The sequence below is a fragment of the Chlorocebus sabaeus genome, chromosome 25 (assembly GCF_047675955.1).
Source record: "Chlorocebus sabaeus isolate Y175 chromosome 25, mChlSab1.0.hap1, whole genome shotgun sequence".
Classification (NCBI taxonomy): domain Eukaryota; kingdom Metazoa; phylum Chordata; class Mammalia; order Primates; family Cercopithecidae; genus Chlorocebus; species Chlorocebus sabaeus.
In genome coordinates this window covers 47,359,413-47,382,583 of record NC_132928.1, presented here as the reverse complement: position 1 = coordinate 47,382,583, position 23,171 = coordinate 47,359,413, and the positions used below count along the sequence as shown (strand labels likewise).

General features: G+C 45.2%; 1 protein-coding gene across 2 annotated transcripts; it reads right to left on the bottom strand.

Annotated features, from left to right (window-relative positions):
- Positions 1–12,649: 12,649 nt before the first annotated feature.
- Positions 12,650–21,538, bottom strand: GLUL (glutamate-ammonia ligase). 2 transcript variants are annotated; one of them, XM_007989284.3, is made up of 7 exons: positions 21,380–21,538; positions 18,308–18,486; positions 16,878–17,039; positions 16,001–16,147; positions 15,515–15,642; positions 15,112–15,311; positions 12,650–14,483 (listed from the first exon to the last, which is right to left on the bottom strand). In XM_007989284.3, exons 2-7 carry the CDS (start codon positions 18,471–18,473, stop codon positions 14,165–14,167), a joined length of 1,122 nt encoding a protein of 373 aa, XP_007987475.1. In that variant the 5' UTR covers positions 18,474–18,486; positions 21,380–21,538; the 3' UTR covers positions 12,650–14,164. The 2 variants fall into 2 exon arrangements, with proteins under 2 accessions (XP_007987475.1, XP_007987476.1); XM_007989285.3 differs by lacking the exon at positions 21,380–21,538 and adding an exon at positions 20,231–21,315.
- Between the last annotated feature and the right edge of the window lie 1,633 nt (positions 21,539–23,171).

The window sequence follows — 23,171 nt, the reverse complement described above, 5'->3', positions numbered from 1 at the left end:
TCAAAAAAAACCCAAAAAAACACCACAACTAATAATAATAATAAAACGGGGATAGTAATAGTAACACTACCTCATAGAGTTATTGTGCAGTAAAATGAGTCAACACAACTTAGCATGCAGCAACTACAATGCAGGGAAAAAAACAACAACATACTTTTTTTGGGGTGTGGGGAGGGGGACAGGATCTCACTCCAATTGCCCAGGCTGGAGTACAGTGGCACAATTTTGCCTCACTGTAGCTTCAACCTCCTGGGTTCAGGTGATTGTCCCACCTCAGCCTCCCCAGTAGCTGGGACCACAGGTTCATGCCACCACGCCTGGCTGATTTTTGTACCCACCTTGGCCTCCTAAAGTGCTGGGATTACAAGCGTGAAACACCATACCCAGCCAACAATAGACTTTTACAGATAAAGTCTTTTATCATATAGATTTTTGTAGAGCTTATAATTTTTTAAAGCACAAGCTCAAAAGATAGAGGAATACAAGCAAATAGCTCAGATCCCTAAGAATTCATCCACTCCTTCAACAACATTTACTGATTATCTTCTAGGAACTTGGCTAGACACCAGAAGCAGATGCCAGTAACAGGTTAGAGGGTTCTGAATTTACACCCACACCATGTCACTTTATTTCATTTGTTTTAATCAAATTAAATCTGAAGCCAATAATGGTGGTGCTGAGACATGGCTTGATGGCTTTAGTAATAGCGTTAGAATCCCTACTCAGCCAATCCAAATAGATTTACAAACTAAGTAAAAATAGTGTCCCTGCTATGCAAAGGCAGCTCCCTGATATATCTTCTAGCTGCCCTCACACCCAAAGGGCTGCCCTGTGTCTCTCTTTTTAAAAATGAGGCTCTCACTTAACTCTGAGCCTTCACCCTGTCAGCCTGGCAGGAAATTCTGCAGTGTTGCTGGGGTCTCTATCCCTGCCCAGACTTGGAAATAAATTCAAGAGGATTACCTAGTGCCCAGAAAGCAAGGGAAAGGGGGCAAGTGGCTGCAGCTATGTGGTTAAAGGCCCTGTGGTCTCTTAGAAGCAGGTGGCCTGCTCAGTTCTCTGATCCAGCCTCTTCAGGTCCTATAGTCCATCCCATTTTCTAAAAAGTCCTCTCACCTTCCCAGCATCCCCTCATCTCCCACAAGCAATGTCAATGTCTTTTCTGTCTTGGGAACTATTTCCTTCAAGGATTCTCAGGGGTCTCTTGCTTGGGTAGCCCCTCTCCCATTCCCCATTAAGAGTCAGCGTTTGAGCTTTCACTAGGGACCATTGGAGAGGTGGCCTTGCAGCAGCTTTGCCTTTCCACCCACTAACCCAATCCTCCCTCGAGGCAAAGAAGCAAAAATCCTGCTAATCTCTGATCCAGGGAGTGAGGCCCTCCAGGACTAGGGAAAAGGAGAAATACTGCTAATGAGATCCCGGAACCATTCTCAGTAAATATGCAGAAATGTTCAGAACAGAAGTGCACTGTATACTGGGTGAATGTTGGCCACATTTCTTTTTTTTTTTTTTTTTTTTGAGACCGAGTCTCACTCCGTCACCCAGGCTGGAATTCCATGCACGATCTTGGCTCACTGCAGCCTCCGCCTCCTGGGTTCAAGTGATCCTCATGTCTCAGTCTCCTAAGTAGCTGGGACTACAGGCGCACCACCACGCCCAGCTAATTTTTGTATTTTTTAGTAGAGTTGGGTTTTCACCATGTTACCCAGGCTGGTCTCGAGCTCCTGGGCTCAAGTGATCCACCTGCCTCAGCCCCCCAAAGTACTAGGATTACAGATATGAGCCACTACGCCCAGCCTACATTTCTTAAAATACAATTTTGATAATGAGATTGACAAGTTTTATAATACTGGTAAAATTATAGAAAACTTATTAGAGCAAAGTTTCAAGTGGTAATCAGAAACAAAAATTGTGGTCATGATTAACAAATAGGCTAATGAAGAGAAAGTTATGACAACTCAGATTTTCTTTTTGTTTTTCAAATAGTGTCTCTAGACTAACAGATAAGGACAATATTTTATTTTGACATAATGCATCAATTTCAGTAAGACATTTGAAAAAAACCTCTTATGAGCAAACTAAACAAGCTAAAACAATGAACTGGATAAAGGAAAGTTATATACATGGTATCTGGTGAACAATCACTACTCATAGAGCATTGATTCCCACCTGAAAGGAAGACTTTTGCAACAGAATGTTCTATTGACTTGTGCTCCCATTCGTCTTTTTGTCATTTACTTGATTGAAGAATTTATAATAATGTAGTTAAATAATCTATCAGTAATTCAAAGAGAGAGAACCAAGGTAAATTCAGAAAGATCACAATGGCCTGGAAAAATTGTACCAAATTAGCAGGATGAAATTTAATGAGGATAAACTTTGGATCTGCTACTTTAGTGCAAGTAGATAGATGCTGGGTTTAAGAGCAATGTATCCTTTCTTTCAGGATTTTAATAGGACTGCAAAGGAACAGGTGTGATAAGACTTCCAATAAGTCAGTGACATTTTTATGTTAATTAGAAATTTGGAGTCTTCTGAATAGGCATCTGCTTCTTCTGATGCCTATTCAGAAAAGACTCTGTCTCAACAACAACAAAAAAGACCTTTCACCAGCCAGCTCAGCTCTTATTCCTCTGGATATTTTTTGGATTATCAATCCAGAGAATAGTTCTCTAAGACTGGTCTTACGGGTGTAGCTTCTGAATAGACATCTGCTTAGCCTTAGAGAATTTGCCTTTTAAAGAACTGAGTTGACAATCCGGAGAATATCTGGAGGAATGAGAGCTGAATTGGCTGGTGAAAGATCTTTTTTATTGAGACAGGGTCTCACTCTGTCACCCAGGCTGGTGTAATCAGGTCTCGCCACAACCTCAATCTCCTGGGCTCAAGCAATCCTCCCACCTCAGCTTCCGAGTAGCTGAGACTACAGGTGTGCACCACCTCACCTGGTTAATTTTTTTCTTTTTTTTCTTTTTTTTTAAATGGAGATGAGGTCTTACTATGTTGCTCAGGCTGGTCTCGTTCTGCCTCAGTCTCCCAAAATGCTGGGATTACAAGCATGAGCCACTGTTCCCAGTGAAGGAGAAAGATCTTGAAGTCATGATGAAACAGAAGTAACTGAGAATGTTTAATCTGAAAAAACATAAAGGACTCAACGGAGATGTGAGTCCTGTCTTCAATTCTCTCAAGGATTGTCATGTGAAAGAAGCATAAGCCTGGGTCTGTATACTTTCAGAGGGGAAAATAAGGACAAAGGCAAATGCCACATAGAGACACATATGACCTCATCATAGAGAAAATCATAAAGCAGTTCATAAATGGAAAGGGCTTCCTTACTATATAGTGACCTCCCTGCCTGAGAGGGTTTGAGCATATATTGGATGACCACCTAATAGTGCGGCACTGTACAGCAGAAGATTCTTACAAAAGATTCCTAAACGAAGAGTGACCTGGGGACAAGGGATTCTTAACCCAATCCCTGGTTGAGCTTCAGGGAGACTTTCAACTCACTGAAATTATATTTAAAGCATATTTTCGAGACAGAATATTCGTGACTGTTTTATGTCTTAACCAGAGTATCAAAGAGGAGAATAACCCAAAATAAGTTTAGGGTGACTGACCTAGCATGATTTTCAATTCTGAGATTTTAGGATTAAAATTTATACACCAGTCCGGGCGCGGTGGCTCACACCTGTAATCCCAACACTTTGGGAGGCTGAGGCGGGTGGATCACCTGAGGTCAGGAGTTTGAGACCAGCCCGACCAATGTGGTGAAATCCCATCTCTACTAAAAATACAAAAATTAGCCAGGTGTGGTGGCAGGCACCTGTAATCCCAGCTACTCAGGAGGCTGAGGCAGGAGAATCGCTTGAACCCGGGAAGTGGAGGTTGCAGTGAGCCGAGATCGTGCCACTGCACTCCAGCCTGGGTAACAGAGTGAGACTCTGCCTTAAAAAAAAAAAAAAAAAAAAAAAAAAAAATTGAAATGCTCCCAAATCTGGGTGAGTTAGTCTCAAGAGAGATCTGAAGTTTGGTGCACATGGAACATCTAAGCCCTCTTCAGCTGATCCTCCTCATAGCCCAAAAAAGCCCAGAGGTGCCACGAAGAAGTATTTTCTTTTCATGCTGGGTTTCACCTGGCATGGCAGGCAGCCTGTTATTTTGCTTTTGCTATCATAAGCCATGTTATGTAACTAACATCTTGAACAATGACGCTGAGCCAACTTAGAGGTCACAGCAGAAGGGGAGGGGAATGGGGAGGAGAACAAAGACACAGAGAATTAGGAAGGAGAGAGAAAGACCAGAGAAGTGGAAGAAGGAGACAAAAAAAATGGAGGTGAGACTGGAGACAGTGAGACTATGTAATTTCTACTGCCAATTCATATGTTCCTGGGCTCTAGTGGACAGGATGTGCTACCTGAAAAGTTCTTCTTCCCTCATTTTAGCTGGGCATCAGGTCTTCAGCTCTCACTAATGGGGGGAGCTCGCTGAGTGCCAGCATCCTGCAGGAATCCCTATTGGAGGCAGCAACTGCCTAGCATGGTGTGGCACTGATAGTTCTTAGTGGAAGGCAAACAGGCATGAATGACATTGCCTCCATCCGCCCAGCCTTCATCACAACTCCATGCTGACTATATGAGTCTGGAGGCTGGTGAATGGGGAAGCATGAAAGAGCCTGGAGACCTGAGGCCTTTCTCCTATTCTGTATTTCAGAAGAACATAACCCACTATTTAATGTTCCAAGCATATAAAAAATCATTTCCCACCAGTGCATGCTCAATGGAAATTGCATTGACTGTTGGTGCTCAAAGATGTTGGTATGTTAATTTTTTTTTTTTTTTTTTTTTTTTTTTGACAGAGTTTCACTCTTATCGCCCAGGCTGGAGTGCAGTGGTGTGATCTCGGCTCACTGCAACCTCCACCTCCCAAGTTCAAGTGATTCTCCTGCCTCAACTTCCCAAGTAACTGGGATTACAGGCATGTGCCACCACATCTGGCAAATTTTTGTATTTTTAGTAGAGATTAGGTTTCACCATGTTGGCCAGGCTGGTCTCAAACTCCTGACCTAAGGTGATCCACCTGCCTCCGCCTGCCAAAGTGCTGGGATTACAGGTGTGAGCTACCACGCCCAGCCAATTTTTTTTTTTTTTTTTTTTTTTTTTTGAGACACAATCTCACTCCGTTGCCCAGACTGGAGTACAGTGGTGGGATTACAGCTCAGCAAAGCCTCCATCCTCCAGGCTGAAGCCATACTCCTGCCTCAGCTCCTAAGTAGCTGGGACTACCATACTCGGCCCATTTTTAATTTTTGTAGAGATAGGGTCTCACTGTGTTGCCCAGGCTGGTCTCAAACTCCTGGGCTCAAGCGATCCTTTCACCCTGGCCTCGCAAAGTGCTGGGATTACAGACGTGAACTACCACACCCAGCCAAGAGGATATTATTAAAGGACTTATGATATTAAAGGAATCAAAGGAAACCAAAACCTTTCTCTCTAGGATAACACTTCAACTTTGACTATTTTCTCAGGGCCAAACTACTCATTGTGGAAGATTTAAAGATAGTTCCACAAATTCTTTGATACTTCTTCCTTTGATAATGGAGCTTTCCCTTCCCCTTGAATTGGACAAAACTTAGTGATTCACTTTTAGCAAATGAAGTATGGTAAACGCAATGGGATGTCCCTTCCAAGATTAGCTTATAAAGTCATTGTGGCTTCTCTCTCTCATTTTCTTCTTTGGATCACTCGCTCTGGAAAAAGACATGGCATGGGCAGCACTATGAAGAGGCCCACATGGCAAGGAACTGAACCCAGTCAGCTCTTCAGAGACTGCAGCCCTCACAGTTTGACTACAACCTGCTAAGAAACCTCAATGCAAGAGCACTCAGCTAAGTCACTCCCAGATTCCTGATGCTTGGAAACTGTATAAGATAATAGTTCTTATTTTAAGCTGCTACATTTTGGGGTAATTTGTTATGCAGCAATAGACAGTACACTCGTGGTGCTTTTTAATGATATGTAAACCCTCAGGGATAGAGAGTGCTGGGCTGAGTTACCTGAGGATGATGGTTATATAACTTTAGGACTCCTAAAGTACAGAAGCCAGAGCCCTGGAACAGAGAGAAATGGTTCTTCCTAACCTGAAATAAATGTATGCTGAATCATTTTATGATTAAATATTCCTGTCACTACTAATATAAAATGCTGCCTCTTATGCCTCTCCCTACCCCTCCACAAAACCAAAATGCTGTGTTAAAATATGGCTGGGCATGGTGGCTCACGCCTGTAATCTCAGCACTTTGGGAGGCTGAGGTGGGCAGATCACCTGAGGTCAGGAGATCAAGACCAGCCTGGCCAACATGGTGAAACCCCATCTCTACTAAAAATGCAAAAATTAGCTGAGTGTGGTGGTGCACACCCGTAATCCCAGCTACTTGGGAAGCTAAGGCAGGAGAATCCCTTGAACCCAGGAGGCAGAGATTACAGTGAGCCGAGATCACAACACTGCACTCCAGCCTCGGTGACAGAGCAATACTCTGTCTCAAAACAAAACAAAACAAAACAAAACAAAACAAAACAAAACAAAACGACTTGTTCATCTTTTTCCAACTTCTCCAACACTGAATTGAGCTGTGAACCTTGATGACAAATAACCGATCATAAGTTGGAGGAGCTCTTTTACCCTCTAAGATGCCACATTTAACCAAAAACTGCTTAACTTCAGTGTTGGGTATGACAGTTCACAGCATAAAATTCCAAATTTGGAAGGAATTTTGGGAATGTCATAGATTATCTCAGGCTGATTTTGTAAAGAATGGTGTCAATTCCTGGAGTAGTGAATCATTTAATGACACAGATAATCTAAGTATATTCTCAACCATCCTCTTTCAAGAGAAGGGAAGAACCTGGAAACTTAGCAGCCTACAGGATATAGCATTTCAGATGACCACCCTAAAGGCCCTGCATTTGGCATCAGGGAAAAGAGGATATTTCTGAATTAAGTAATTTGGAATTTACTGCAGGAGTGAGGCAGCTCGTATACAAACCATTAACACCTATGATTAATACTATGATTAATAGGCCTCACTCCCCAGCCTTCTATCTACTTTCTTTAGCCAGTGACATAGTAGTGACCTTTCTCTGATAATGTAACTCAACAAACATTTATTGAAGGCTTCCTTGGCTAAGTGCTATGCGATAGCAGTATTTACATAAAAATGTTAATAGATTGGTAGTTTCTGGATCTTAGGCCCACCTAGGAATGAGTCTGGTGGTGGACTGTTTGAAGAGATGGATCCTCTCTTGCAAAGGAAGCCCTGGAAAAGTACATTCTCTTACTGTACTGTCTCCCTAAATTTAGCTAATTAGATCACAGGTTCCTTCCCAGAGTCCAGGCAAGTGTTCACTTCTTCCAAAGAATGAAAAAACGAATCCTTTTCCCTTGCCTCCCACAATGTGAAACTGTATTTCATTCTGTAGCCTTATTTAAACAGTGACCAAAGCAGCTCACAAAATCGTTTGAGAATAAACTGGGATACATAGCAATGGGCCCAGAAGTCCCCTTCCATTTGGTGCTGCCAGTGACAACCTTGAGCTATAAGAGGAGAGTCGTAAAGGAGACTTGACCATTCACTTGACCACCCCTCATTCATATGCTTTCCCCAACACACCAAAATAGTGCCTATTTGACTCCCATTTCATTTGATTATTGATTTTTTCATATCTTAAATGCCAATTCAATTTAGTGTCAATAGAGGAGTAAAATAGAGTCACAGAGAAGGAGTTATTCTAAACCTTTATCAAAAGGCAAATGCAGAAAGGCTTCAGCACGGAGGATGGATTTAGTGACTGAGGGCCCACTGGGATTTACCTAATAGATCTGCTGACTATGCCGTATAGTGGAGGAGACAGGCTGCAATCTCAAGACAATGCAGGTAACTCAATCTGAAATCCATCCAAAAGAGGACAAAACTTGCTCAGGTACAAGGACCCTGAAAAGTAACTCATCAAATGACAATAGGAACTGTGTGGACACTCCCTCTGTAACATGGACTAGGATATCACTCTCCTATATTAGAGGAGCTCCAGGCAGTGTACCATGCGCAAAGACTTATTGACAGTGGCTGACAACCTGCTGTCCATAAAGCATGGCAGAGTGGGTAATTAACTGGAAAGAGTTGGCAGTAGACCTTTAATAACAATTACACTTTCTACATTTTACCACTCCCCGTTCCTAGTGACAACTTTCTCATCTCAGCGAATTCTCTTGTGTACTGTTTCTGGAACATATATTCCTAAATTCCTGTCTCCTTTATAAGACGCTGTATCTTGAGCTAAAGGCATATGTATTGTGCTTGTATTGTGTATCTAATGTGTACATATATGCATATTCTCACAAATGTGGTATACATTTATATTATGCATGCGTATGGACATATATCCACATATTGTAAAATGAAATCGCATTTTTTTTTTTTTTTTAGATGGAGTCACACTCTGTTGCCTAGGTTGGAGTGCAGTGGTACAAGCTTGGTTCACTGCAACCTCTAGTTCTTGGGCTCAAGCGATTCTCCTGCCTCAGCCTGCCAAGCAGCTGGGATTACAGGTGCCCACCACCATGCCCAGCTAATTTTTGTATTTTTAATAGAGATGGGGTTTCACCATGTTGGCCAGGCTGGTCTCAAACTCCTGACCTCAAGTGATCTGCCCACTTTGGCCTCCCACAGTGATGGGATTACAGGCTTGAGCCATGATGCCCAGCCTGAGGTAGAATTTTTTTAAATGAATGGTTGGAGATCGAGCCAAACGCTATAAAATGGCAGGGCTCTAATCAGCTCAGATTGTTTACAGTAGAAATGTACCCGAAGTCTTTGGAGTTAAATGAACTGTCACTTTATTTATTTATTTATTTATTTTTGATATGGAGTCTCACTCTGTTGCCCAGGCTGGAGTGACATGGAGTGATCTTTGCTTATTACAACCTCTGCCTCAGCCTCCTGAGTAGCCGGGATTACAGGCACCCACCACCACATCCTGCTATTTTTGGTATTTTTAGTAGAGACAAGGTTTCACCACGTTGGTCACGCTAGTCTCGAACTCCTGAACTCAGGTGATCCACCTGCCTTGGCCTCCCAAAGTGCTGGGATTACAGGCTTGAACCATCGCACCCAGCCTAAACTACCAGTTTACATCAGTTATAATTTTTTTTGGTTTTTTGAGACAGGGTCTCACTTTGTTACCCAGGCTGGAGTGCAGTGGCACAACCATGGCTCACTGCAGCTTCAACCACCTGGGTTCAAGTAATCTTCTTACCTCAGCCTCCCAGATAACTATGACTTCACGTACATGCCACCATGTCCAGTTAATTTTTCAAAATTTTTGTAGGGATGGGGTTTTGTCACGTTGCCCAGGCTGGTTTTGAACTTCTGAGCCCAAGTGATCTACTTGCCTCAGCTTTTCAAAATGCTGGGATTACAGGCATGAGCCATCATGCTCGGCCTCAGTCATAACGTTTTTTTTTGAGATGGAGTTTCCCTCTTGTTGCCCAGGCTGGAGTACAATGGTGTGATCTTGGTTCACTGCAACCTCTGCCTTCCAGGTTCAAGCAATTCTCCTGCCTCAGTCTCCCAAGTAGTTGGGATTACAGGCATGTGCCACCATGCCTGGCTAATTTTTTGTATTTAGTAGAGACAGGGTTTGTTTCACCATATTGGTCAGGCTGGTCTCGAACTCCTGACCTCAGGTGATCCACCTGCCTCGGCCTTTCAAGGTGCTGGGATTACAGGCATGAGCCACTGTGCCTGGCAGTTATAACTATTAAAGCAACACGAGGCTCTTGGTAGCCTGATTACAACCAGAAATAATTATCACTATTTTCCACAGTACACTCCCACGAAGTTTTTAGTCCTGCCATAATGTTGGTAGTAAAAAGAATCAACATTTTCAACTTGTTTTTTGGGGTTCTGTTTTTTTTAGGCAAGGTCTCAATCTGTCACCCAGGCTGGAGTGCAGTGGTGCAATCACAGCTCACTGCAGCTTCAATTTCCTGGGCTCAAGTGATCCTCCCATCTCAGCCTCCTGATAGCTGAGACTGCAGGCGTGCAATTAAAAAAAATTTTTTTTTTTGTAGAGACTAGACCTCACTATGTTGCCTAGGCTGGTCTCAAACTCCTGAGCTCAAGAGATCCTCCCGCTGCAGCCTCACAGAGTGTTGGGATCACAGGCGTAAGCCACTTCACCTGGCCTTGATTCTTTTTAAGTTCAATAAAAATGGAACTTTGTCTTCCTGTCATGGCCAGAGTTAAAATACAGTCAAATAATAAAGACCTCATAGAGTTAAAGCTCACAAAACTGATACTTAAAAATAATTTATTAAACAAGTATTGCAGGCACTACAACAGGTCTCAAGATACAGTGGTGAGCAAGAAAAACAGGATCTCTTGTTTTCATGAAGTTCAATTAGGAAGTCCTATTGAATGATGAGACATCTTTCTTTGGGACAGCAAGTTACTTTCACTTAGTGGTAAAAGGGCCAAGAATAGTTCAGGAACTTCTCATCCACCTGTCTACCATTCTACACAGCAGCACAGATCTGGCTTTTTAAATGGCCCTAGGCCAGGCACAGTGGCTCACGCCTGTAATCCCAGTACTTTGGGAGGCGGAGGTAAGGGGGTCACATGAGGTCAGGAGTTCAAGACCAGCCTGGCCAACATGGTGGAACCCCATCTGTACTAAAAATACAAAAATTAGCCAGGCATGGTGGTGCCAAGTCCCAGCCACTTGGGAGGCTGAGGCAGGAGAATCGATTGAATCTGGGAGGCAGAGGTGGCAGTGAGCCAAGATTACGCCATACTGCACTCCAGCCTGGGTGAGAGTGAGATTGTCTCAAAAACAACAAAAGGCCCTATACAGCACCCATCCATTGAATTCATTCAAATTCCCTATAGCTTGTGCTGTCACTTAGTTGTTTTCTAGTACCTGGCAAGATGATATTAGGGGAACTCATGTTTAAGGAGTTCATGGAGACCTCCTTTTGTAAATACTGGCTTGACTCCTTAAGGTTGAAAATTTGGTCATTATTCTGTTTAATCTATTACTGATAAAAGTTATCACATAACCCAGTGTCTGCAAATGAACTATAAAAAACACCTTAGAAATACAAATGTATAATATAAATGTATACAAATATGGTATATGTTTACAAATATGGTATACATTTATATTATGCATGTGTATGGACATATATCTGCATATTGTAAAATGAAATAGAATTTTTTAGAAATATAAGGGGATTGCACTGTGACCTCTAGGTCAAAGTTAATTCTAGGTGAGAGGGGGGAGAAACAAATATGCTGGTTGTTTTCACCTAAATTCTGATCCTATGAACTTAAAATTCCTTCTCATGCAATCATTTTGTCAGGGAATTGATTACAATGAACGAAATCCAAAGTGCTCAGGTCACTGCCTCTTCAGTTTAGTGTTTACACTGTGTAGGAGACACCATCCAAGAGGCTGCAAGGGTGACTAAGCAAAGGGAAGACAACTTCTGTTGGGGAGGTGGAAGTAGAGATTCAATGGAAATAAGGGTATGCATCATTTAACAACAAAATCAAGAAAATGCTAAGGATGAAAGAGGGTACTCAACAATCATGCTGAAACAACAGGCGTAAACTAGGACCATGCCAGCAAGCTAATAGGTAGATGACTCTACTTTGAATATTAAATCATATCAGCAGCCAACTTTCTTAAGAAAAACCATGGATATCTAGGATTACTTGACTAGTGTAAAATACAGTTGCCTGAAGAACTGTGTCCTATCTAAATACTATCACAGGCCCCAGCTATCTCAAACTGATAAGAGTATTCTGCCTTTTAAAAACAATCATTATTGCCCACATTATTAGTAGTATTAATGTTAATAATATTGCATGCCCTGTCGAATAACTGCTTTTTGCTAGGTATGTGCACAGCATCATGGGAGCCGGAGGGAGCTTTTACCCAGCCTCATGAGGAATGAATGAAGGTAGGAATTGGCCAGGATAAAGTGGAAGAACTTCCAGATACACGGACCAAGGTAGAGCAAGGGGCAAGGGCACGGGTGACAACACAGAGCTTTTGAGAATCACTGAGACAAGCAGTCCACTGGTCTTCCTGCAAGGCAAGATACACCCAAGGACGAGCTCATGCCTAGGGCATAGCCAGCCTTGGAAGGCTTCAACCAGCGAAGCAGAGTAGCTAATATGTTACTTAAATGAATCACTGACAACAGATAGTAGAAATTGTAAAGCCAGTTAATCATACATCAAGTATTTTAGGCTATTAGGCCAGGAATGGTCAAAACAATGTTATGGTAAGCCAAAACCAAACTCAGGGGAGCACAGAATGTGGAGGAGTGGGGGTTGTACCCTGCTACAAAACTCTAGGCTAGGAAATGCCAAGATTGTGTTATTAAGTCTAGGTGAAAAACTTAATCCCAGTAGTCCCAAATACCCAAGCTAGAGAGGTACAGGAAAGGACTGGTCAGCAACATCACTCCAGTGTTTTAAAAACTCAAAGAGTACATAAACTTGAGCTTATTTTGCCTGTTTTAGGAAATAAAGGAATATAATGGTACATGGGGATTTGAAAGAACCACGAACACATCAGAGAGATCTTATGTTAGGTTGATTTATAAGTGCTGCTTTGGGCAGTTACACAGTTTGTTTACAATGAGGAGTTATTTGACTTTGAACATACTGTACATGGCAATTAGAAGTTGTCATGACAAGAGAAAACCATAGCTGGCCTGCCACAGCCAACGTTAAGAACCAGAAAACGGTAGATGAAATGAAGGAATAAAGGTGGGGTTTATTTCTTATTATAAAAGAAAAAAAATAATTCCTCAGCAGTCTTAACAAAGACATCAGGATACAAAATTACAAGTGTTTTGACTCCAGCCCTGTCCCCATCTCCTCCAAGAGCAGAGGTAGGAGACAGCTGAAGCAAACAAGCAATTCTGTAAAAATTACCTAGAAACCCTATAAATTTGATTAAAATCTAAACTTCTATAATTTTGCTTTTTAAAAAATTTAATATCAAAAGGCCTGCTTTAGTGACATGCTGTTCCTACCAGAAAATAACCCCAATAGCCCCTCTGTCAGTAACATGCTCAAGTTGACCAGCCAACTCTTATCTCTAAACCCACGTGGACAAGTGTCTATCTTTTAAACCAAAGCCACAGAGATCAAATGACTGCTAGAAACGTGTTAACTAATCCAGTGCCCACCTTCTCCAGAGGGTGGGCAGGGCAGAAACCCAGAAGTGGTCATGAGGACCCAACCCCAGAGCACCATCTTTCTAAGCACCACCTCCCTCGCTCCCTACTCAAAAGGAGATGCTTGGTTTCTAATCCGGACTATTCGTCTCAAATTTGGTGCCCCGTGACCTGGATGGTTTTTTCCTTTAGCAAAACACACATAATCCACAAAACCATACATATAATTTTTTGTCTTTACATTTAAATATAAAAATACTATTCTGCTTTGTGTGATAAATCAAGGACCAAGCAACATGAACCTTTTCTTCTTTCAAGGTAGGGATATCCATCAGTTTATACTGAGCTTCGTGTTCAGAGCAGGGCATTTAGTCCCAAGCCAGGCTAGTCCCACAAGCAAGAGACCAAAGCCATTCTCTCTGATTCCCAACCCCTACCTTCTCTCCTAATTCCCACTTTTAATAGAAAAGTTGGTTATAACTTCTTAAGAAAAGTTTCCACCACAAGGGCAAGTCCTAACCTAACCAGAGGAAGTCAGGTCTTCCCCTTTCAGCTACCTCGAAGAAAAGTCCCCCTCCTGCAAACATGTTCTGTCCAGATAGCTATGCCTATTGGACAGGTGCACCCCATTAAATGGAAGCAGTGGTTATGTTTCCCCACCCTCTTCCCCACTAATGCACTAAAAAGCTTCAGTGATAGGGAAAAAAAGGAGGGTAGGTGTGAAGAAATTAATAACTTGACCCATCTCTATCCCAGCCAAACAAAGAAAGCAAGATTAACTGGGCACAAGGAATGAGAAAAACGACCTTAATATTCCACCCTTTGAGTTACAATTGGGACAACTGGGAGAGGGGGAAGAGTTGGAGTGGGATGAAGAACTAGGAGGGGCTTGACAGCTAGAGGTCTAGTCCACTTAGTTTTTGTACTGGAAGGGCTCATCGCCGGTTTCATTGAGAAGACACGTGCGGATGAGGGCTTCTGTCACCGAAAAGGGGTCACAGTTGGCAGAGGGGCGACGGTCTTCAAAGTAACCCTTCTTCTCCTGGCCAACAGTCCGGGGAATGCGTATGCTGGCGCTACGATTGGCTACACCAGCAGAAAAGTCGTTGATGTTGGAGGTTTCATGGAATCCAGTTAGGCGTCGGGCATTGTCCAGGCCTCCCTTGGGATCATAGGCGCGGATGTGGTACTGGTGCCGCTTGCTTAGTTTCTCAATGGCCTCCTCGATGTACCTAGAAGAAACAGAAAAGATGGCAGTCCAATCTTGTCTCCAGGTATGGAGCCAAGAATGAAGTGCACCAAAATATGATACCAGTGGTGCAAACACTTCATGAGGGCAGTGGCTTCATCTTCTTACCTGTGTGTCTCAGGGGTCAGAACAGTGCCCGACAAGCAGTAGAAAGTATTTGTTGAAAAGACCAATCATTTGAAACTTTCTCCCCCTCATAAGCATTAAGCTTATCCACATGCCTGTATTATTAACTAATTTAGTTCTAAAAGATTTTCAAATGCATGAATTTGTCAACTTTTCCCTGTCACGACATATATATGTCACAAATATATATTATATATCAATGTTTATATAATGATATATGACTAATAATTATGTTATAATTTATATAATAATTATCACTGTGAATCAGAAGTATTACTTGGTATTTTTCAAATAGGAACAAAATGAGAATTTGAAGTCAAGTGTCAACAGCTAAGGTACGTCCAGACTGAGAAGTCAAGTTTACTTAACTCTGGTAAATATTTGCAAGTCATCCTGCAAAGGAGACTTTGCTGAGAGATTGATAAGTCTCTTCCCAAGTTTTCTGCCATAGGAGATTAAAGATGGCCCCAGCAGAAGGTACTCACTTCAGACCATTCTCCTCCCGCATGGCCTTGGTGCTGAAGTTGGTATGGCAGCCTGCACCATTCCAGTTCCCAGGAATGGGCTTAGGATCAAAGGTTGCTATCACTCCAAAGTCTTCACACACACGATGCAAGATGAAACGGGCCACCCAGAGATGATCTCCCATGCTGATTCCTTCACAAGGTCCAATCTGAAATTCCCACTAGAAACGAGAAGCTTGGCCATTAAAACAAAGCCAACTGCTCACTCCAACTCAGAAGCTCCTAAACCTGTTCTCTTCTCACCTCTACTCCAACCCATTCTTAGGTTTTGGGTTAGTGAGTGGTGTATCAGCAGCCCTTACTAGCAAAAGTCCTATATGCACCTACCTACCCTTCATCATTGATGGATTGGAGTTATATTTACCTGGGCAGGCATGACCTCGGCATTAGTCCCCGCAATCTTGACTCCAGCATACAAGCAGGCCCGGTAATGGGCCTCCACGATGTCCCTGCCATAGGCTCTGTCTGCTCCCACACCACAGTAATATGGACCTACAGAAGCATCAAGACAAAATAAGACTCAAGAAATCTAGAGAATCCCAAAGTCAGAGATCAGAAGGCCCTTAAGCCTTGCCCTCTTGAATCACTATCCTTGCCTTCATCTGCAGGTGCAGGGCAGGGGAGGGGCAACAGGGGAGTTCCTCTTCACCTGTGGGGCCAAAGCTTCCCCCTAAAACCTTACTTTATACATTTATATCCATTTTTGGACTTTGGTGATGTGAGGGCTGTTTCGCCTTTACTGTATTATTTTGCTTCTTGATTCAGAAAGTCACTCCCATCCCTGGGAAGGGGCATTCTGGAACAGTTAAGACACTTCTGGGAATTTCACCTCTAACCCAAGAAGACTTACCCTGGGGCCCCGGGAAGCCGTTGGAAGGCCAACCAAAGGGGTGCCCATCTGTCCCCATGAGGGTATATTCCTGCTCCATGCCAAACCAGGGGTGCTGGTTGCTCACCATGTCCATTATCCGTTTACAGGTGTGCCTCAAATTGGTCTCTAGAAAAAAGAGTCAACAATATGCCATCAGGGATCTGATGCTGAATACCGATGCTGATGGGAGAACAGTCTTTGGATTCTATACAACTGAGGTGTGCACTATGGGCTGAAATGACCCAGTATAGGCCTTCTTGGGATCACTGAGTCGCTGAGTTGGAAAAATGAGAGAAGCAATAACTGTACATCTGTAGGAAGACTCTGAAAGACTTCAGTTTTAACTAAACTCAGTTACAACCAAGTCACATGAGAATGGATTTAGAACAGGGCAACTTTCACCTTATCTGCATTCTGGCCACCTCCCAAGCACCAAATGCCAGGCACTTAACCCTCTATTCACAAGACAGCTGCTTCTGCTTGTTAGATTTATTCTTCATTTCTCAGGCACTTGGAGCCATTCTATAGTTTTTGAGAATCATTTGTCCATTGGTTTACATTTGTCCTGGCCTACATTCTAGGCAGGAGGGCTGTTACTGGGGACTCCAAGACCGGCAAACAGATCTGGACAAATCTAATGCTGTTTTATGCTACCAACAGACAAAACCATAGAAAGATGGGGCCATATTATCTCTTCCTCAAAGCAGAAGTTCAGGGAAGAGGCTCAATCACTTAGATTCTTAAAATAGTCCTGAAATAGCCTAGTCTTCCCAATACTGATTGCAGAATGTCTCCTCCCTCCCCTTCACAGCATTCACAGATTGAGGAGAGGAATCCATAGCTGTGCTATACACACCTGCAGGCCTTCGATTGTACTTGAAAACTTCACACAACACCAGCTTGTTCGGGTCCTTACGGAAGGGGTCCCGAAACATGGCAGCAGGCACGAGATACATGTCACTGTTGGAACCTTCAGACTGTAAAGTACTAGAGCCATCAAAATTCCACTCAGGCAACTCTGGGGCAAAAAGAGGGAAAATTACATTTAAAATGTACAGGAGCTTTCCAAGCAATGCAAATACAGCCAGCCCTTCACTCACCTTCCCATCTCTAAAGATCTCTTTTCCAGGAAGTTATTAAGGCATAAATGCCATCATTAATATGTATACCCTGGCACCTGTACCTGATCCTATAGCCCTTCCTATCTGAATTCCAAGTAAGACCACTGTACCACTTCCTTAAAAGAAATACATCAGGCACTCCCTTCCCAAATGTCTTCCAGGAGACAAACTGAAGCATTCTGTTACCATTACCAGCCTATCAGTCACTTAAAATACTGAGATAGTGAAGGATTCTGATTCTTCCATTAGGCAATGTGTCGCTTCCTTCTTCTCATGCCCCCAGTGTATTCTGGCAAGTAATGTCCTTATTTTATAGATGAAGGAACAGACAACTAGAAGGATGACTTACTCAAGGATGTTCCCTTATTACCTATCCACCTTTCCCACTGTTTTAAAGACTGCTTTGTCTCTCTAGCTGACTGAGTTCTCTGAAGGCAGAGACTAGACTCTCACTTTGTATCTTCAGCGTCTGTGAACTATCTGCCACATAGCAAGTACACAATATAGGCTTTGTATTATGATCATTCACTTATTCAAAAAGGAAAAGTAAGCTATCCTAAACTAGGTAGGAGGTGATACTTTCCTCTGGCCCCTTTCTGGAAGAGGGAAGACTATGGCTTGTTTTAGACTGAAAAATGAAGGTCACAACTATAATCTAACTGTAGCTCGATAAGCAATTAAGACAGTTTAAGAATTTCCAAAAGTGCCATCAACTAAAAATCAGTCCTATTTGAAAACCATTTTAGAGCATTTGCTTCACATCTAGAAGCCCAGTGATGTGATTAAGCACAGTTTTCTAAGAGTTTGTAAACTAGATGGCATTCTCAGGTTAGAGCAGTGGTTTTCTGAGGGTGCCTTAGAGTCAGGTAAGTGGGGATGCCCAGGTCGGCAGTCTCTAAGCCCCATGCCAACTCTCCATAAACCAGACTTAGTTTTTCTTCAATACACTGGCCTACGTGCACAATTCCATTTAAATAAAGGGTTCCATTGTTGCTCTGCTTTGAGGCAGTGTAGGAGCTTAATGTTGACTGAATGAAGTCTGGAAAGCCCTGCCTTAGAAAAGCTTTACAAACAGAATAAAGAGGCCTAATCCAGAGGCTGAGTCAAAGGCCCACCCCCTGCAGATCCCACCCAGCGTGTGCTCCACTCCACATTGCTGTCTCACCTTCCACACACTTGGGCTCACTGTCCAGGGTCCGGGTCTTGCAGCGCAGTCCTTCTCCAGTACCATCGATCCAGATATACATGGCCTGGACTTTCTCACCCTGAGGCAGGGACATGTACACCTGCTTGATGCCTTTATTTAAGTGGGAACTTGCTGAGGTGGTCATGGTGGAAGGTGTTCTGGAGAGAGAAAAAAAATAACCTTGTTAATGCCCACTCCAAATGGATCCCCTGCAAAAATGGCTTAAGAGGGACAACTGAATCAAAAGTTGTGAATCAAGGTGTAAGTGCCAACTCCTTCCCCTCTGGAAGTCAACACACAGAAAGTTATGTTTACTCACTCTTTCAGGGGGATTAGTTTTATAGTAGGCGAAAATCTCCTTTATAATAGGCTGTAAAACTGATCACCACCTTTTGAAGCAATTAACACAGATGCCTGCTAAAGAAAAGATCAGGCCCTTGGTAGTAACTCAATGCCTCTTGCATCTCTGAGCTCAAAGGCTTAAGTTCCACAGCTACTGCAGATCCCAGGCTTCCAAGTTGGAACTTACACTTGTGAGGACTGTCTATTTCTTCAGTGTAGCTGAGGTAACACTAAACTATCCAAATACTAATCTATCAGAGGAAACAAACCAAACCAATACACAAATTTACAAAACATAGAACTTCTTCCAATACAAGTAAAATCCAGCCACAGAACAGGCTTGGCTTCCAAGGTTTCTTTTTTTCTCTTTGCCTTTCATCCTAGCTGTGGTCTTAACTGAAACCCACGGCCACTCCCCACCAAAAGAAAACCCACCACACATTTAGATTTGAGGATGAAACAAGGTTACAATATTTTTTTTTTTTTAAAGGCTAGCAGTTTCCTACAACAAAAGCTGATTCAAACCAGATTCTAAGGGGTTTGCTGCCATAATTTCCATAGGTCTCACGCAAAGTTTCACTTAAGATAGTGAGCAAGAATCACAATATCATGGAATTCCACAAGAAGACTTCAAGTAATTAGGAAATTTCCACTTCGAAATAAAAAAGATCTGGAATTTTAAAAGCCATGAGGCATACTAATAACTGCCAACCACTACCAGAAAACCTCTGAAAGAACAGAAATTCTGAAGCCACAACAGCCGAAGAGGAAACGTTCTCTCCCTCCCTCCTCCCTCCGTGGCCCAGGATGGCTAGAAAGGGAACACATTGTTCTCCTCCAACGACTAGGGCAACGTTCTGAAGTACAGTGGCAAAGTTTCTATGGGCAACCGTCCATGTTTGCCCAGCTGAAAACATAACTGCTTCTCCCTCTGACAGCCTCACCACCCTTCCCCTTGGGGAAGACCAACACCCCAATATTGCCTCTAGAAGATTCAGGCGGCCAAATCCTACTTCCCACCTCCCTCCCAGAACCCTTCAGCTCCCGCTAAAAGCTACAACCCGCCTAGGCGGGCGGATCACCTGAGGTACGGAGTTCGAGACCAGTCTGGCCAACATGGTGAAACCCAGTCTCTCCTAAAAATACAAAAATTAGCCGGGCCTGGTGGTGCCCGCCTGTAATCCCAGCTACTCGGGAAGCTGACACAGGAGAATCGCCTGAACCCTAGAGGTAGAGGTTGCAGTGAGCCGGGAGTTTGCACCACTGCACTCCAGCCTGGGCGACAGATCGAGACTCTGTCGGTGGGGGGGGAAAAAAAAGCTACAACCCAATTTCTCAGCTGTCCTCTCCAACCTGTTACACCACCAATATCATGCACACTTTGTCCTAAGCCTGTTTCGGATCTCCTGCTCCTTTCCGTGAGCCAGTTGGATGCCAGCACTCTATCAACTGCTGCTGCCATGGCGCCAAGTTTATGTGGGGGGAATGGATTCTGAAGCTTTTAGCCGTTTCTGCAGCTCTCACCAACTCTGGGGTCGTCCTCCCTGCCCCCTCACTCACCCCAGCCACAGAAAGTCAAGCGTATTGTTAGGGTTGCCCTCCTTAGCCCTTCTCTTTTTGGAGTGGCGTTCGCGCCTCTCCTCTTTCTCAGACTCGAGCTGGTCCAAGCACCGGAGCTTTCTGGGCGAGGGCGATGGAGAAGGGGACAGACAGCGGTCGGCCCGGGGGGTGTCGAAACAGGCCGGTTGGTGGGTTAAGGTCTTAATCTTGACTCGAGATTTCTCCCCGGAGTTCACGGAGTAGGCGACGAAGCCGAAACAGTTGGAGGGCGACCCGGAGGAGTCTGACTTCTCGTCGTCTTCATAATTTTCATTGGTTGCTTTCTTCGTGAACTTGCGGCTGGGGGAGGATCCCCGCTTCCCGCCCCCGAGGGAGTTGTAATTATCCACTTTGAGAGCAGCCCCTTCCCACTGAAATGTCCCTAAAGCGGGCGCCCCGCCCCTCGGGCCCCCGTCTGAATCTCAGGGCCTCACAGAGGTGGCCATACCCCACCGCCGAGGGGTTGCGGGGTCCCCGGGGAGGGTGGGGGCGCAGCTGCCTCCGCCCGGCCCATTTTCTCCACCGACTGTGCCGAGGCCCGGGCTCTCCATTGTTCGGTCACACTGGAAGGCCCCCGGGACCCCGAGGCGGGAGCCGGCCGCGCAAACAACGCTCACTGTTACACGCCGCAATCGAGGCGTCTCAACGATCGCCAGAACCACGACGACTGCCCCACCACCAGGAAAGCAGCGAGGCGCCCGCGCCAACCAAGCGCCTTGTTTGCGCTCTGCAGGGGACCGCACCGCCACACCATCCACAGCGCAAACACCACTGTGAGCCCCAGGGCGCGGGCCAGCCCAAAGGCCTCCAGGGGCGGCGCTTGGGCCGCAAGTAGTGAAAAGAAGATCAAAACAACTCACCCCGCCCTTCCCAGAGCCTGGCCAAGGGCGCGCCCCACCAGTGCCAGCCCCGGAGGGTCCAAGCCATCGGCGGCGGAAGCACGCGGGAGGAGGACTGGAGCCGGACCTCAGGCCCGGGCCAGAGAGGCCGCAGCGTAGGGCTGGGACTGGAGGGGCAGGCGGCCGAAAAAAGAGGCTGGGTGGCGCGCCTCGCGGGGTAGCAGGGGCGGTGCGTGTCGCTTGGGTGCCACCGGGCCGTCCGGGGGCTTACCTGGGCGCCGAGCAGGCGGGAGGGTAAAGGCAGGCCGCGAGAGCGAGGTTAGGAGGAGAGGAGGCCGTAGTGCCGCTCACCCGCTTCGCTCTTCTCCCACTCTCGACTCTGCAAGGCCGCTTGCGGCCCCGCACCCTTTATCCGCGGCCGGGGGCCGCCCCCGGTGCCCTGATTGGCTCCCAGCGGCCGGGAGCCCGGGCCGATCAGCTGATGCATTCCCCGGCCCCGCGGCCATTGGGCGAGGAGCCCGGCGGGCGCCGCTGGGGTGGGGGCAAGCGAGCTGGGAAAGAAAGAAAGAGAAAGGGGCGTGGGGGAGGGGCAGGGCGGCGTGGGGGAGGGGAGCGGAGCCGGGAGGGCGGAGGGCGGAGGGCGGAGGGGTGAGTTGCTGCCAGGCCGGGAAGCCTTCGCTCGCCGCCCGCCCGCCCGCTCGCTGGCCCGCCAGGTGCCGCCCGACGGACCCCAGCCCGGGGCCCCGAGGCTCCCAGCAAAGCGCCCTGGACCTCTGCCCTGCAGTCTTTACGGGCAATAGTTTTACGAGGAGAGCTCCCTGGGGAAATGCGGAACCAGGGAAACCGAATTTAGCCTTTTGTTGCGAGGGAGCCTCCGAGCCCCGCTTCCAGCGGGCAGGGGTTAGCTTGAGAGGGAGCGCGGGGCGCGGGACCCGGGGGAACCTTGGGCGGGCCTGGGCTAGCGTAGGTGCCGCTCGGGCCTGGGGACGGGTCCGGGTTCCCAAAGCCTGGAAGAGCCGCCCGCTCCGGCTCTGTTGGCTCTAGGGAAATAAACAGAACTCTGCCATTTCACATTTGAAATCTACGTGCTGTGTCTCTAATTTCACAGAGGATTCTGGAGGGCGGTAGAAACTTAACTCTGGAGACCTGTGTCATACCGCTGGCCAGACCCTCGGCAGGTCTCTCAGGGCCCAAGTTTCCTCATCTGCAAAATAAAGTGGTCATCGAAAACGATCTGTGGAACCGCCCACTAGATTTGAAATTCTGTGTGCAAACTGGCCCCTGAGCAGCCGAAAGGAAATCGAGGTGTTCACTTGCCCCTTTGGAAGTCCAGGAATTGTCAAGAAATGTCTTAAACGAATTCTCCCTGGTTTTGCTTTATCAAGTGCGGCTTGTTAATCTGGAAAATGGGAATACATACCTCTCCTCTCAGCTTGCCGTGATGGTTGGGAAAATGTGTATGTGAACACAATCTTGAAATGGATGGTTGTCAGCAGATGCACAATAATTATATGTGTACCTAGAGACACAACATAGGTAGATAGGTAGGTAGATAGATATTGCTATCCGTACTGTTACTCGATCATTCTGTTTTTAGTGCCTGAAATCTACCTGATGGTGTCCAGCTTTTATTGCTTCTTTCAGTTTGAAGAGCAAGAATTGATGCTTCCAGTGCCTTTGGAAGAGGAAGGGAAGAAGTTTGTTCTTCTGGTTGTTTTGTACCGCAAATATGGAAAAGAAATGTTGCCTGCGACCACATACACATAACTCGCCTTCTTTGGTCAACATCCCTTTCCTTTAAGACTGTATAACACTGTAGTACTTTTAAATGACAGATGCAGCATTCATCTCAAACAGGGGTTTTTGGCATGTTTCATACTGGTGACATTTGGGATTGTGTAGGTTGCCTTACAAATTCCTCGTTAAATTTCAGTGCTGCCCCTTGAAGCATTCCATTGTAGTGGCTACAGGCACGGCTGCAGGTCAGGCAAACCTAGGTTCAAATCCGGGCTTTCCCTTCATACCAAATCACTTAGCCACATGAAGCCTGTTTTTTTGTCTAT

Excerpts from the sequence above, each read along its gene's own strand:
- GLUL (XM_007989284.3), bottom strand. The coding sequence starts at position 18,473 with ATGACCACCTCAGCAAGTTCCCACTTAAATAAAGGCATCAAGCAGGTG. Across the intron at positions 17,040-18,307 it reads TGAGCCCAAGTGTGTGGAAG|AGTTGCCTGAGTGGAATTTT; the intron begins GTGAGACAGCAA and ends TTTTTGCCCCAG. Across the intron at positions 14,484-15,111 it reads CGGGAGGAGAATGGTCTGAA|GTACATCGAGGAGGCCATTG; the intron begins GTGAGTACCTTC and ends TGTTTCTTCTAG.